This window comes from Eleutherodactylus coqui, chromosome 13 (genome assembly GCF_035609145.1).
Source record: "Eleutherodactylus coqui strain aEleCoq1 chromosome 13, aEleCoq1.hap1, whole genome shotgun sequence".
NCBI lineage: Eukaryota > Metazoa > Chordata > Amphibia > Anura > Eleutherodactylidae > Eleutherodactylus > Eleutherodactylus coqui.
In genome coordinates this window covers 14219583-14235163 of record NC_089849.1, presented here as the reverse complement: position 1 = coordinate 14235163, position 15581 = coordinate 14219583, and the positions used below count along the sequence as shown (strand labels likewise).

General features: G+C 43.9%; 1 protein-coding gene across 2 annotated transcripts in view; it reads right to left on the bottom strand.

Annotated features, from left to right (window-relative positions):
* Positions 1 to 7759: 7759 nt before the first annotated feature.
* Positions 7760 to 15581, bottom strand: part of PTK6 (protein tyrosine kinase 6) — a 40775-nt gene continuing 32953 nt past the window's right edge. For both annotated transcript variants that reach the window (XM_066588029.1, XM_066588030.1), the window contains exon 8: positions 7760 to 9845. In XM_066588029.1, coding sequence (XP_066444126.1) covers positions 9595 to 9845 — 251 coding nt within the window. In that variant the 3' untranslated portion in view covers positions 7760 to 9594. The remainder of the gene's footprint in view (positions 9846 to 15581) is intronic.

The window sequence follows — 15581 nt, the reverse complement described above, 5'->3', positions numbered from 1 at the left end:
CTCCATATAGGTAGCCCAGTACTATGAATAAAGCATTATAGTTGGGGGCTCCGTTACAGGTTTTGCATTGGGACCCAGGAGCTTTAAGTTATGCCTTTGCTTTAACCCATTATGTATGTTCTTCTAGCAGATTGTTGGATCCCATCAGTGGTTGTGATCATTTCTAGGGTGCCCTTTACCTAGATTGTCTTTCTACTAAACCTGAGCAAGATTGTTTGCCACTAGCCCACCAGGAAAGCCAACTATTGAAATCGGTGAACATCAGTGTTACCCATCTCTCTTTATTTCTCGAGTGTTGGTGGCCATTGACTTTTTTCTATGCGGAAGTGTCCCATATACCTCCCAAGGTCATCCTTTAAGAGCTTTTCATAAGAACAAACCCTTGAAAAGAAAGTCAGCTAAGCTCTGCCATTAGGCCACCAGACCTTTCCTGATTTACTCTTAGTTGCCACCACATTTCTATTGAGTTTGTGGTCCCACAGTTCAAGACTGTTTGGCGTATATGTGGTAATGTGCACTTGTCATATGACTGTATATTATCTTCTACGTTCCTTTATAGTGTCCTGCAGAGGTTTATGGGTATTGCAGTTCCCAGGAATCCTTAGCGTGTTTTCATACGTGGCAGATTTTGGTGCATGTTTGTCTGTGGTGGAATTTTCCACCATGCGTTGAAGCACCAGTAGAGTTAACGCCCATCTTGGCTGGCACACTTGGCACTCAGATTCCGGACTTTGTACTTTATCTCTGCCCAGAACAACGTGTGCTCTGTGGAAAGTGCAGACCTGCCAAACCTCACAGCACAGAACATGAACACGATCATACTAAGTGAGGAAATTCATGCAGACGTTATGGGTGAAATGTATTAGTACCGTCTTAAAAAATAAGACTCCACTAAAACTATGGAGCATGCCATCAATAAACTGTTATGGCTCCGAGCCACATGACTTTTTCAAGACGCTTTTCAAAACTGTATAAACAGGTGCAAAACTGATCAAAACACATAGTAAATCTGGGACAAGGCCTGTTTACATAGCGGATCTAGTAAGTCTTCAGACACTTTCACTTATTTTACATTTTGTTATATCGTGGCATTGTGCAAATAAAAAAATCCCCCCCCATCATTCTGCACTCAGTGCCCCATAATGACAAAGTGACAACAGAATGTTAGAAATCTGTAAAAAGTGAAAAACTAACTTTTAACTAACTAAATTTTGCACTGACAAAAGTATTCACACCCCTTGGTATGACATGACATTTAGCTCTGGGTCTCCTATAACTCTTGATCATCTCTGAGATGTTTCTACACTTGATTGGAGTCACCTGTGGGAAATTCAGCTGATTCGACATAATAGACCCCATCCTGTCTATATAAGGTCTCAATACATTTCAGAGCGGAAACCAAGCCATGAAGAGGTAAGATCTGCCTGTAGAGCTCAGAGACAGGATTGTGTGGAGGCGCAGATCTGGAGAAGCTACAAAAACATTTCTGCTGCCCTGAAAGTTCCCAAGAGCCCAGCGGCCCCCATAATACTTACATGGGAGAACAGCCAGGACTCTTCCTAGAGCCGCCGACCCACCAAACTAAGTGATCGGGGGAGAAGGTCCTTGGTAAGAAAGGTGACCAAGAACCCAATGGTCACTCTGGCTGAACCCAAAGATCCTGGGTGCAGATGGGAGAAACTTCCAGAAGGTCGACCATCACTACAGCCTCCACCAATCTGGGCTTTATGGCAGAGCGGCCATAGAGAAGCCTCCTCAGTAAGAGACATGAAAGCCGCCTAAAATTACCAAAAAGCAACTAAAGGACCCTCAGACTGCAAAAAACAAGATTCTCTGATGACACCAAGATGGAACTTTCTGGCCTCGTTTCTAAGCATTCTGTCTGGAAGAAACCAGGCGCCGCTCATCACCGGCCCAATGCCATCCCTACAGGGAAGCCTGGTGGTGATGCATCATGCTGGGAGAGGGGAGACCGGTCAGGATGGGAGGAAACCAGGCACCACTCATCACCTGCCCAATACCATCCCTACAGAGAAGCCTGGTGGTGGAGCATCATGCTGGGGTAGGGGAGACCGGTCAGGGTGGATGGAAAGCTGAGTGGAGCAAAGTACAGAGATAATGAAAACCTGTTCCAGAGCACAAGGAACCTCAGACTGGGCAGAAAGGTCACCTGCCAACAAGACAATGATCCTAAGACCACAGCTAAGATACCACAGAAGGGGCTGAGGGACGCCTCTATGAATGTCCTTGAGTGGTCCGGCCAGAGCCCTGAACCCAAAGGAACAGCTCTGGAGAGACCTGAAAATGGCTGTCCACAGCCGGCCCCCATCCAACCTGACAGAGGCCAGAAAATCCCCAAATCCAGGGGTGCAAACCTTGTGGCATCAAACCTAAGGAGACTGAAGACTGGAATCACTGCCAAAGGGGCTTCAACTAAGTGCTGAGTACGGGGTGTGAATACTTATGTCACTGCAGAATGGGAGGTTTTCATTTTAAAAAAATGGCCACAGATTTCTATCATCTTGTTGTCACTTTGTCATTATGGGGCCCTGAGTGCAGAATAATGGGAAAAGGGGATTTTTTAAAATTCGTATAAGGCCACAACATAAAATCTAAAAAAGTGAAAGGTTCTAAAGCCTTTCCAGGCCCCCTGTACGACTGCCATGCACTGGTCACATTGGTTATCACCCAGCTTTCCAAGTGTCCTGAATGGCAAATTTGTTTGGAGTTGTGAGGATGTATCACTGTACAACGGAGCAAAATGGGGATTGAGACATGTCTGCATCCGGAAAAAACCGACCGCTGCGGATCTGACTCTGCAGCAGCTGCTGTTCCCTGGCAGATCCTCAAATCCATTCTCCCCTTCCAGCTATAACATGTTTGTCTATATATAACCGGTCCATGCGTTGTGCATAAATCTCCACAGGCCGCATCCATTTACGCAGTGGGAGTACCGCGATTAAAAATAAAAAAAAGTGCCTACTGGTGATCGCGGAATTCAGCGGTCTCCATTAATGTAATATTAATGGAGACCTCCCGCTGCGTAAATCCGCGGCAAATAGAACATGTCGCGATTTATTTCCTGCTGCGGAAATCCACTGTAGAATTCTGCATGTGAGCATTGGCAGGCGGAAAGCTATTAGGTTTAATAGCACCTAATAGCTGCGGAACTCACACGCAGATTACCGCCACGGGAAACACGGTAGAAATCTGTACGTGGGCACCCACCCTGAGGCCGCCTGTCCACGGCCGTGATGGAATATCGCTAGCGATATTCCACCGTTGGGGAGGAGGGGGAGCACTAAAAGGTCTCTATGTCTCCCCTGTCCATGGGGAAATTCGGGCCCGCTTGGATTCTCCATGCAGTATCCCGCAGCGGGTCTCTCCTTTCCCGCAGCCATGATGCCTCAAAATTAATTATACTTACCTCTCCAGACGCTGCAGGTCTCCCCTCCGTTGCGGCCGTATCTACTTTCTTCGGTCAGGCGGATGTGTTCGGCACGCGCGCATACGCCGTTCACATTTATTTTTCCTTTGACCCCCTGCTTTCCTGCGGTCCCGCGGCACAGCACAAATACAGCTGCGGGTGTGCCGCGGGACCGGACGGTATCTGTAGGCTTCAACAGAAGCCAGGTGAGACCCGCACAAAATGGAGCATGCTGCGGGTGTTTTCCCGCACATGCAATTCGCGCGCCAGGGAAAAATGACATCCGAAGGTATTTAATTACCTGCAGGTGTCCAATGATTCCCTATGGGCGCGGATCACGCGTGCGGGACACCCGTGTGGATTTGCTATTGGGCCTAAAGGCTTCCTCCCACAGACAGATTTCCGCCGCGTAATACGCAATTCTATTGAATCTAATAGCACAATGCTTATGGTGCGGAATTCCACCCCGGAATTCCGCACTGTAAAATCCCCCGTCCTCACCCGCGGCATGCTCTATTTGCCGCGGGTGTACGCGCGGACGGGTTCTATTGCAGTCAATGGAAGCCGTCCGTCACGATATCTTCCGCTGTAGCACCGCGGAAGATAGCGTGAAACCGCTTCCCCGCCTACCACAGCCGTGTCATATGACGCGGCCAGTGCGTCACGCGCTCTATTGTGCATGCGTGCCAAAGCATCATGCGGGACCTGGGACGCCGGATCCGCAGGTAAGTATTGGGGTCTCTGGGGGGGCGCCGTGACGGGCTCCGCCACGGAATTCCGCAGCGGAGCCCGTCACGGCCGTGTGCAGCCGGCCTAAAAGTCTCTTGGTAATATCGGCAGCAGGACACTTTGTATCGGGCTCGTGTTTTGCAATTCATGGACATGTTTGTAAACAAGACGTTTGGATTCTCTAAACACTCCTGCTAAAGTTAATAGGTAACGCAGGCCGGGCTCACATGGGTGTATGATGACCATGTATTATGTGTGCCCTGTACACCCGTGTGATACGCGGTAACTCGCAGATATTTACATTACCTTATACAGTTCCGCTTACATTAGCGCATCAGAATTGAGTAATAAGCGAGCGCAAAAACAGAACGCAACAAGTTGTATTTTGCCACGTGTGGGAGAGCCCATCGCTCTCCTTAGGCACGTATACACGCCGCTCATATGGGGGAGATACGCTGTTGCACACAGTATAATTTCGGTGCCATACGCAGCAGTACGCCGGGCCACCGCCAACTCCACAGCGGTAAAGCGCTGTGTGACACACACAGCGTTTTACACTTTCGGACGTGTGACCCTGACCTAAGGGTGGTTTCACATCTGCAGTGGGGGTGCTGGTTTCCTGCTCCATTCGAGGGGAGCAGGAAAGGGGAATCCCCATGGCTAAACAGCTCCGTTTCAGGAATGGAAACGAACAGCACCGAACGGACCCCTCTGACTATAATGGGTTCGGTTTCCACTCAGCTTTTGGATAGAAGAAAGGGCCCCGCATGCTGCCATTTTTCTTCCGATATTTTGGAATATGCTTCCAATGCAGATGTGAAACCCACCTAACTCACCTCTGCGCTAGCAATCCGGTTTCCCTGCTCTGTTATGGGAGTAGGAAAGCAGAATCCCTTGGGTGAACAGATCCGTCTCATAACCGAACCAAACTGTCCCGAATGGATCCTATTAGATCTAATGGGGTTACTCAGTTCCTCCATGAATGACATTCATGTCGGAGCTGCGCCAGAGGCTATGAATGAAGCGTCCGCAGCAGAAATGAATGGAGCCTAAGGGCTTGTTCACACTCTTCTTATCTCAGTCTAGCATTTCTTTGTTTTTGAAGCAGAGAAGTAAAATTTAAAATAAGCTGATCATCCCCCCCCCCCCCCTTGATTTCAATGTTTTAAAAAAAAAAACTGAATTATTTCCGTTTGTTTCAGTTCCGTTTTGTTTTTACCACAACAAAAACGCAGACCGCAGAAGCCAAAACAGAAGCAAAACTTAACTGAAAGAAACGGAAATAATTATAATAAAAAAAAACAAAACATTGAAGTCAATGGGGGGAAAAAACTGAGTAGTTTTTTTCACTTTTACTTCCGCTTCAAAAACTGAACAAAGAAATGCAAAACTGAGACAAGACGAGTGTGAACAAGTCCTTACTGGCAGCACAGCGTGGAGCGCGGCGCCGGCTGCAGCCCGCCTCTCTGGCATCAGATTGGGTAACCTTTGTCCCAGTTCCTATTCTGTGTCCTCATATTCAGGTTGAAACCAGTGGAGTGCTGGGAAGTCTTGCTGGGAGGGGTGTGGGTGAGCGATATTTAGGGATGACACTGGGTAACTACGACACACGGCCCCTGTGGAAAGGACAGCAAATAGAAGAGTTCAGCATCGCCGCAGATCCCGGGACCAGCGCCAAAGAACTTTCCCAGTTTAACCTCTGGCATCTAATAGCACTTTCCATCCTGAGCGGTTTCTATATTAAATCCTCCACTGATTTGGATTTTTCTGTTTTGCATTCTTCTCCCTGTTTGGATTCGCCCTCCTACTGCAAACTTTTCCCTCCTCTGGCCCTTCCTTATCTGGGAGATGACTAGAATGCCCTAAGCATTTCCCAAAGGAAAATGTGCAAACAATGTGCCTGTCCCCGTCCAGTATGAACATTTACCAGCCCTATGGAAAAGTTTAGGTAGGGACGCACTCTCCTGCCCAGTCACGCTTAAAGGGAAAAGAGCCTAGACCCACCCCACCGGGCTGAGTAACAAACAGCTAAGCGCTCACAGATACAGGGGCTGGGAACACCTTACAAAATGCAAGCCTTAAAATGGGTCTCTACATGTTTTATGGAAATATGAATTATAATCCCATGTAATTTAGGTGGAGGCAATATGACACAGATGCTGCCGGGCGGACATGAACATCTGCCCAAGCAACAAGGTTCCATTAGTCAGGGGTCAGAGCCACTCAGCTACTGTTACCAGCCGGCTCCCAAAACCACCCCGAGCAGGACAAGAGGTGAAGTAAACACAAATTTGGCTTGAAAGCTCTCAGCCAAGCAGTGGTCAAAAGGGCAGCTCAGTGCTAATGATTAAGATTCCATGCATTTTGTATGACGTTTCCATATTTTTGTCCACCCCCTGTAGGTTTCCGAAGACCAAATCGAAAAATAATATTACGATATATAAAAGGCCCAAATATAATCACTATTCATTCTGTCACTAAACAAAACCACAGACCATGTCCACATAGGACCACCATATGGTTGCTGAAAACACACTATATAAAGGCCAATGTTACCTCCATTAAGTGACCATATAGTGGTAAAAAAGTTCTAAACAGGTGCTCTGCAGACCATATATGAGATAACACTACAGTTATCTCCAGTGTTTCTGACTGGAGTTCATTTTCCTTTTTCTTCTCCAACCAACCCAGACCACTCCGACAACTTTGCCCACTCACAATTAGTCTGTGCATAATTTAATACAAATACATCTTTGGCTCCTCAATTTTCAGGCAGCTTGCCTTCATATTTCACACCTCTACACAATCTTCCAATGTGTAGTGCCTCAGATAGAAATAATTGCACCGCTGGTATCCCATACAGTAATAATATCCCCCTTTTTGTGCTTCCTGTAGGCCCACACAATAAGTCCAGCTTGCAGTGCCCCTCAAATAGTAAAAGTATATCATGTGATCGCTGCTGCCAGTCTCCATCCTCACCAATGCGGAGGCCAGGGATTGGCCGCAGCGATCATGGGTGCTTGCTATGTGACCACCCCTGCAGCCCCTGTGATAACTGCAACACCCTCCTATGAACCCTACCATCTAAGAGGCTGGTACCATTCTATTCATGTGGGTAAGAGAAACAGAAAAACGAGACTCCAAAGGGCAAACGAGCGCAAAACTATCACTGAGTAGCGAAAAAACATCTCCTGGTCAGATGGATTCAGATTTCTGTTGCTGATGGGAGGTCAGAATTTGCACAAGCAGCATGAATCGCTGACCCCTTCCTGTCAGCTGGTCAGAACATGTCAGTACCGCCATCTAATCTGCAGCAACTACTGCAATTTCATCTCCTAGTGGAATCTACATCATAACAAATTGCTGCGGATCTGAGGGCCAAAGCAGGTCCAAGGCGCTGCTAGAATGGGGGACTGAATAAAGTGGCCATTCAGTGTAAAGTAGCCATACAGTGAAGATACAACATGGCCATAAAGTTAGCATTCAGTATAACGGCGCCTTGCAGCGCACAGATAATAGTATCATTGAGTGAACACACAATTCTTTATCCACACCTATAACTAAAGTCTACATATATTACTAAAACAACCATATCAAGTCCGATCGTCTATAAAAACAAGAGCTTTATTGGAAAATTACAAAATACACAAAACATTGTATAACCACAGACTAGCCCAGCAGTCACTCACGGCAAATACTGGGTCCAAACAAAAGCAATGCAATCGGACAAGATCACACATAGTATTACGCAAGAAGGAAAACATTGGGAGGAGAAGTTTCAAACCAGCTGTATTGCTAATGCAGAAGGCATAAAAACAGAGTGCGGACCCCAGTAGTCAAAATTCATGATGAAGACTTCAGAAGGGTCCTAAAATCAACACCCTCACCCCAGGCAAGGGCAAAGAAATCTTGGTGCTCTTCTAGGATTTTCATTATTTACTGAAGGAATAGGTGGGGAGCTCTTTGGGCCTCCTGCATTGCTGCGCTCACTATGGACTCACATAGGTCCACACCATCCATGGGCCCATCTGAGTGGAGACAACATATAAGATTGCTGTTGACAGATCCCATCGTATTAGGCAGGGTGCCTCAGAATCTAGTTTATGGGTATCTGCCCCTCAGGGTAGCAATTTAACTAGCTATGTCCATCTATGTTGAGTCGTCTTCAGATAAGCACCATTGAAGGTAGCTACTCCTTCATCCAAAAGATATAACAGGCTATTCAGCCAGGTTTATCATTCGAGTTGAGGGAACCGAAACAGTAAAACTTTGTTTTTTAGGTTGAACTTTGCTAAGAATTCGTTTCGGCAAGAACCCAAACCTCAGGTGGTTCGTCTCAGTGGAACCTGCTAAAAGAAAAAGGAGAAGAAGAAATGGAGGAAGAAAGAAGAAAAAAAGAAGGAAAATGAAGAAGAGAACAGAAGAAAAGAAAAAAAGGAAGGTTAAAGAAGAAAAAAGAAGAAAAGGGACAAAGAAGTAGAAGAAAGAAGGAAAAACAAGAATAAGGAGAAAAAGGAAAAAAGAAGGAAAAAAGTCATTAACTTTGGCTTAAAACAGCTGTCAAATACTTAGATGCACTCCCAGGGGACCTAAGACTGTTATATAGGGCTCTTATGGATCTCAGACAGTGTTATACACCAGTATTAGGTGTATTGGTGAAGTTTGAACTAATTCAGACCAAACCAAACTTTTTGCCGAAATTCAGCGAATTGGCCAGACCGAACTTTTAAAAAGTTTGCTCATCATTATTTTTAATGCATACTAAAGGTGTTCTCCTCTTTGGACAAATCTCTACTTGTTAGAAGGGTCCATTGACAAAAAGTGGAGATCCCAGTGATCAGCCGTAATTTATGGAGAATCCTGGTAGTAAGCGTTCAATTTCCATACAGCACTCCCAGAGGAGAAATGAAGTATTACACAATGTCCATACACATCAATGAATTGCCTGTGTAATACAAAGCAGGACAGGTCCTGCAGAGCGAGGAATGCTCTTTGTAGCTGCTCTCCTTTCTGGCCAAGAAATGAGAATCCAGAACACAACTCTGTTAACTCAGAATTCACAACGAGGGGGCTATGAAACATTGACAACCCATATCGTAGGGGAATGTAAATGTTAGTTTCTGCCAAAACCTCTTTAACCCTTCCCAATCCAATTTTGGATTCAGGGTTTCCTAAAAGGCTTTTTTCTTTTTGCTGTTATACAATGGTGCCATCTGTTGGCTAAAGCCAGTGTGTGCGTGCCAGAGAGGCTCCGGCAGCAGAGTGGCTGGTAATAGTAGGTAAGAATACCCTGTCGGACATCTTTTCTTCTTTCATGGCTTTACACAATTTTAAGATATCCTATTAATATAATAGTTTATTGCTCATTGATTCGAAAATTGCAGTCTATGTGCTTCGCCTCTCATTCCTGCTGTGCTGCGTTGTTGGCATCACAAAGCTCACTTTAAAATCGGCTTCTTCAGCTTGTTGACCCATCCTTTTAGCTTGCTGGGTTTGGTGGAATCTTCTGAGGGCTCGTAGTTGGCTAGATTGTCTATACAGGTCTTCAGGTCACTAAATGTTGGCCTCTCTCGTGGATTTTGGTGCCAACAATCCAACATAACTTCGTAAATTTTGTTGGAGCAGTTTGGTGGAGCAAGCAAGCGGTTCCCATCTTTGAGGTATGGAAGCAATTCTGCGTTAGGGATGCCTAGAAGAAATAATGGGGAAGTAATTAGTAATGCTACTAATGAGAGCTCAGCTGTGTAAGTATATATATATATATATATATATATATATATACACCCACCACACAACTTATACCAGCTGTGCACACATAATTATATACAGAAAATACCCAGGTTACACCACTATCCATATACAGAAGATGTATAACAGAATCACTGACTGCGTTAATCAGGGAAATGCGGTGGATATAGTATATCTTGACTAGTAAAGTATTTGACAAACTATCTCATACCATACTTGTTGAAAAAATTACCAAATGTGGGATTGACAAGGAACTGTTAGGTGGATTCAGAACTGGCTGAGTGATCGTACTCAAAGAGTGGTCATAAAATGCTGCACATCCAAGTGGAAGAATGTATCAAGTGGGACCACAAGACTCTGTCCTAGGCACAGTGTTGGTCAACATTTTAATAATTTACCAACAACACAATGAGGGATAGCCAACACTAGGGAAGAGAGAGGATTCAAAAAGATCTAGAAAAGCTTGCACAGTGGGCGGCGACTAACAGAATGGTATTTAACAAGGAGAAATGCAAAGTTCTACATCTGGGCAAGAAAAATGAAGAAAGCACATACAGAATGGGAGGAATTGGGCTAAGCAGCAGCACATGTGAAAAAGACCTGGGTATACTAACAAATCACTGAACATGAGTTAGCAGTGTGATGTAGTAGCAAAACAGGCAATCACAATTCTGGGATGTATTAGGAGAAGCATAGAGTCTAGATTATGTGAGTAATATATACTGAGTGCCGATTAAAAGAGATAGCTCTCTCTCTCTTTCTGTATATATATATATACACACATATACACACACACACATATATACATATACTATATATATATATATATATATATACACACACACATATACACAGGATGCATGACTCATAACAGCTGTACATATATAATTATATACAGGAGATACCCAGGTTATACCAGCATGGTCGATATCACTATATACAGGAGATGTATAACTTATACCAGCTGCACATATATAATTATATACAGGAGATACCCAGGTTATACCAGCATGTTCCATATCACTATATACAGGAGATACCCAGGTTATACCAGCATGGTCGATATCACTATATACAGGGAGATGTATAACTTATACCAGGTGTACAAATATAATTATATACAGGAGATACCCAGGTTATACCATCACTGTATACAGGATGTATATAACCCCAATTAACCCCCAAAAGTTGGAACGCTGTGTAATATGTAAAAAAAAAATGCAATGATTTGGAAATGTCATATAAATGTATTTTATTCACAACAGAACATAAAACATATCAGAAGGTGAAATTTGGACATTTTTCCTTTTAATTTAAGAAAATTAACACATTTGGAAACTAATGGCAGTAACACACCTCACAAAAGTTGGGACAGGGTTAACAAAAGGCTGAAAAAGTAACTGGTACTAAGGAAAAACAGCTGGAGTGTCACATGGCTATATAAAAAGAGCATGTTAGAGAGGCAGAGTCTCTCAGAAGCAAAGATGGTCGGAGGTTCACAAATCTGTGAAAAACTGTCTAAAAATTGTGGAATCAATTTCAGAAAAATGTTCCTCAACGTAAAACGTGAAGACTTTGAATGTCCCAGAATCTTTAGTACATAATATCATCAAAAGATTCACAGAATCTGAAGAAATTCATGTGTGCCAGGGACAAGGCCGACGGTCAATATTGAGTTCTCGAGATCTATAAGCCCTCAGGCGTCACTGCATTAAGCTGGGTGTCCTCGCTCCCGTGCTCCTGCATGGATGCTAGAAGTGCTGGTTCGCTCACAGAGCGGCCAGCAGGGGAGCAGGGCGGCTGCAAGAGATTTCAGCATAAATGGTGTGGCTGCAGGAGATGCAACATAAACGATAGCCGTTCAGCTGATCGCTCATCGTTCAGTGTAAATAGCGGACATTCAGTACTGAACGGCCGCTGTGATAAGGCAATGGAGAGGGGCGGGGGAGCACGAGGAGAGAAATCTCCTGCAGCCTCCCCGCTGAGAGCTAATGATTCTCTAGTGTCCTAGAACAACATTCTGGTCCCCTCCATAAATGTCATACATGTTCTGTCTCATGTGAATGCACTGTGCAAATCTGTCATACAATTTTCTGTATGTGTGTTTCACAGCTGCAGCGTCCGAAGGGTTAACTCCCCTAAAATCATTGCCTGTCAGCTCTGCTGCATGCTGAATGTATCTTTCCTGCTGCGTCATGTGGTACAAGTGAGGTTACAAAAGTGAGTGTCTGAGAATGGGAAGGAGTCTTCTTCTTCAATCTGTGTTAGAGTAGGGTTCCATCTTACCTGCTACTGCGGACTAACACAGAGCCGTATGGAAGCACCTTCCATGTTGGTGAAGATGGAGGAAGAGGAGCGACTACCCATAGCGTATGATCAGAGGAAATAAAGCAGGATATCCAGCAGCACTGTATCACAGCTGCATTCAGCCAGGGGAGTTCACAGGCAAAAGCCACTTAGTAGGAACCTGAACCACGATCCCAAGAGCGTATCCAGGACATCAAAGATTGCAATAGCAGCATCAAAGGTTTATCATAAAAGAAATCCTTTATTTCATTCCAGCCAGTAAAATGCACACCGTTTCTGCCTGGTGGCCTTTTTCAAGCATAACATGTTTCCCAATTCACAGACGTGACTACCACTAAAAACGTATTTTATTAAATATATTAAAAGACATAAACTGGGCACTACAAAGACAACACACAGCAACCAGGTACCTCCAGACACAGATTCGTTATAGGAGGATAAGGACCTGGAGTTATTTGATACTTGATAAGCGATAAAAAAATGTTTTATGATAACAAACAAAAACACTCTACCCAAGATGGATTCAAAAAAGCAAAGGATAATTCAATATAGGAGCCAAAAGAGCTGGTTTATTCTATGTGTAAACAAGGCAGGGTTACCATTTGGACTCTCACTTGTGATGGAACACTATCACTATCAGTGATCAGGACTCAGGCTCCAACAATTGAGCGTCCTGAATTGTTATGGGTGTCGACAAGACAGGATCACCATCTAGGTATTCACTTATGATGATCAGTACTTGAGTAAGCCAGTACAAATACTCAGATCAGTACTAGAGTTGGTCAGTACTTATACTCTACGCGTTTCACCATTAATTTGTTGGATCATCAGGAGATACAGTACTTGAGTCATAGGTTCAAAGGTAGAGGGAATGAGAAATCCCCGAGAGAACATCAAACTGATATATAAAAAGCTGTATCTAAGATGAATACAGCAAAACTTGTGTAGTGATCAGGATAAATATCCTTATTATAGGAGAGTTCTATACTCTCAATTAGGGCATTAAGGTAACTCTTAGGGTTGGGGGCCTGCCAAAAGGTACCTCTAAGCAAGGAAGCTTATCTTGTGTGCTAGCGGTTAATAGCTAGATGATATATGTAGGTACATAACGAGAGGTGTTTATTTCAAAGTATGCCCGTCAATACACGCACAGAGGTAGAGTAGAGTGTCCCCGAAAATATGGGGGGGCACTGCTCTCAAATATCTGAGCGCTAGAGAGATGGTATAATGCTTGTCATGCACAAGTAGGATACTCAAAGTAGTTAGCGTATCGAGTTAGAATTTAGGTCATCAATATGGGGATAAGGCATAAAATTATGTCCTGATCTCCTGACCCAATTAATTGCACTTAAGCAAACAAGAATAGCTAAAGTGCTAGATTCCAACCCAAAGTGCTCGCATTAGAGGTCATTGGTGTGGAGGTATGACATTAATATAAGTCAAACTCTCCTGACCTAATTGTAGAAGCACTTTTAGATGTCCAAATTGCTCGCATAGAGGTCATTAGTATGGAGGTATGACATTAATATAAGTCAAACTCTCCTGACCTAGTTGTAGAAGCACTTTTAGACGCTGTGCATGCTCTCAAGATAGACAAGCCATAAAGCTAGTTTCCTAGTAGTTAGATTTCAGGCAAGCAACCCCAGCAAACCCCCCAGATATAGGGCTCAAGAGAGAGCAAAGAAAAAGGTATGACCCATCGCCTTCCCTAGCCTACCATCAAGGCGATGGGTCATACCTTTTTCTTTGCTCTCTCTTGAGCCCTATATCTGGGGGGTTTGCTGGGGTTGCTTGCCTGAAATCTAACTACTAGGAAACTAGCTTTATGGCTTGTCTATCTTGAGAGCATGCACAGCGTCTAAAAGTGCTTCTACAACTAGGTCAGGAGAGTTTGACTTATATTAATGTCATACCTCCATACTAATGACCTCTATGCGAGCAATTTGGACATCTAAAAGTGCTTCTACAATTAGGTCAGGAGAGTTTGACTTATATTAATGTCATACCTCCACACCAATGACCTCTAATGCGAGCACTTTGGGTTGGAATCTAGCACTTTAGCTATTCTTGTTTGCTTAAGTGCAATTAATTGGGTCAGGAGATCAGGACATAATTTTATGCCTTATCCCCATATTGATGACCTAAATTCTAACTCGATACGCTAACTACTTTGAGTATCCTACTTGTGCATGACAAGCATTATACCATCTCTCTAGCGCTCAGATATTTGAGAGCAGTGCCCCCCCACATTTTCGGGGACACTCTACTCTACCTCTGTGCGTGTATTGACGGGCATACTTTGAAATAAACACCTCTCGTTATGTACCTACATATATCATCTAGCTATTAACCGCTAGCACACAAGATAAGCTTCCTTGCTTAGAGGTACCTTTTGGCAGGCCCCCAACCCTAAGAGTTACCTTAATGCCCTAATTGAGAGTATAGAACTCTCCTATAATAAGGATATTTATCCTGATCACTACACAAGTTTTGCTGTATTCATCTTAGATACAGCTTTTTATATATCAGTTTGATGTTCTCTCGGGGATTTCTCATTCCCTCTACCTTTGAACCTATGACTCAAGTACTGTATCTCCTGATGATCCAACAAATTAATGGTGAAACGCGTAGAGTATAAGTACTGACCAACTCTAGTACTGATCTGAGTATTTGTACTGGCTTACTCAAGTACTGATCATCATAAGTGAATACCTAGATGGTGATCCTGTCTTGTCGACACCCATAACAATTCAGGACGCTCAATTGTTGGAGCCTGAGTCCTGATCACTGATAGTGATAGTGTTCCATCACAAGTGAGAGTCCAAATGGTAACCCTGCCTTGTTTACACATAGAATAAACCAGCTCTTTTGGCTCCTATATTGAATTATCCTTTGCTTTTTTGAATCCATCTTGGGTAGAGTGTTTTTGTTTGTTATCATAAAACATTTTTTTATCGCTTATCAAGTATCAAATAACTCCAGGTCCTTATCCTCCTATAACGAATCTGTGTCTGGAGGTACCTGGTTGCTGTGTGTTGTCTTTGTAGTGCCCAGTTTATGTCTTTTAATATATTTAATAAAATACGTTTTTAGTGGTAGTCACGTCTGTGAATTGGGCTTATATTTCCTAGTTGACTCTATACTGCCCCCTCTGTGAAGTCGATAACATGTTTCCCAAAACAACCCCATATATATACAAAAAGACGTGCTCCTGCACGAAAGCTAGTATGTGCGGGGACAAGTGTCGGGCATCGTTTGCCCCACAGTCATCCTGTCTAAAAGGCCTTTAAGGCCCATTCACACACACAGATATCTTTCAAAAGATTGAAAGATCCGGATCGTTTTGCATAAAGTACTAAAAGGCACTAAT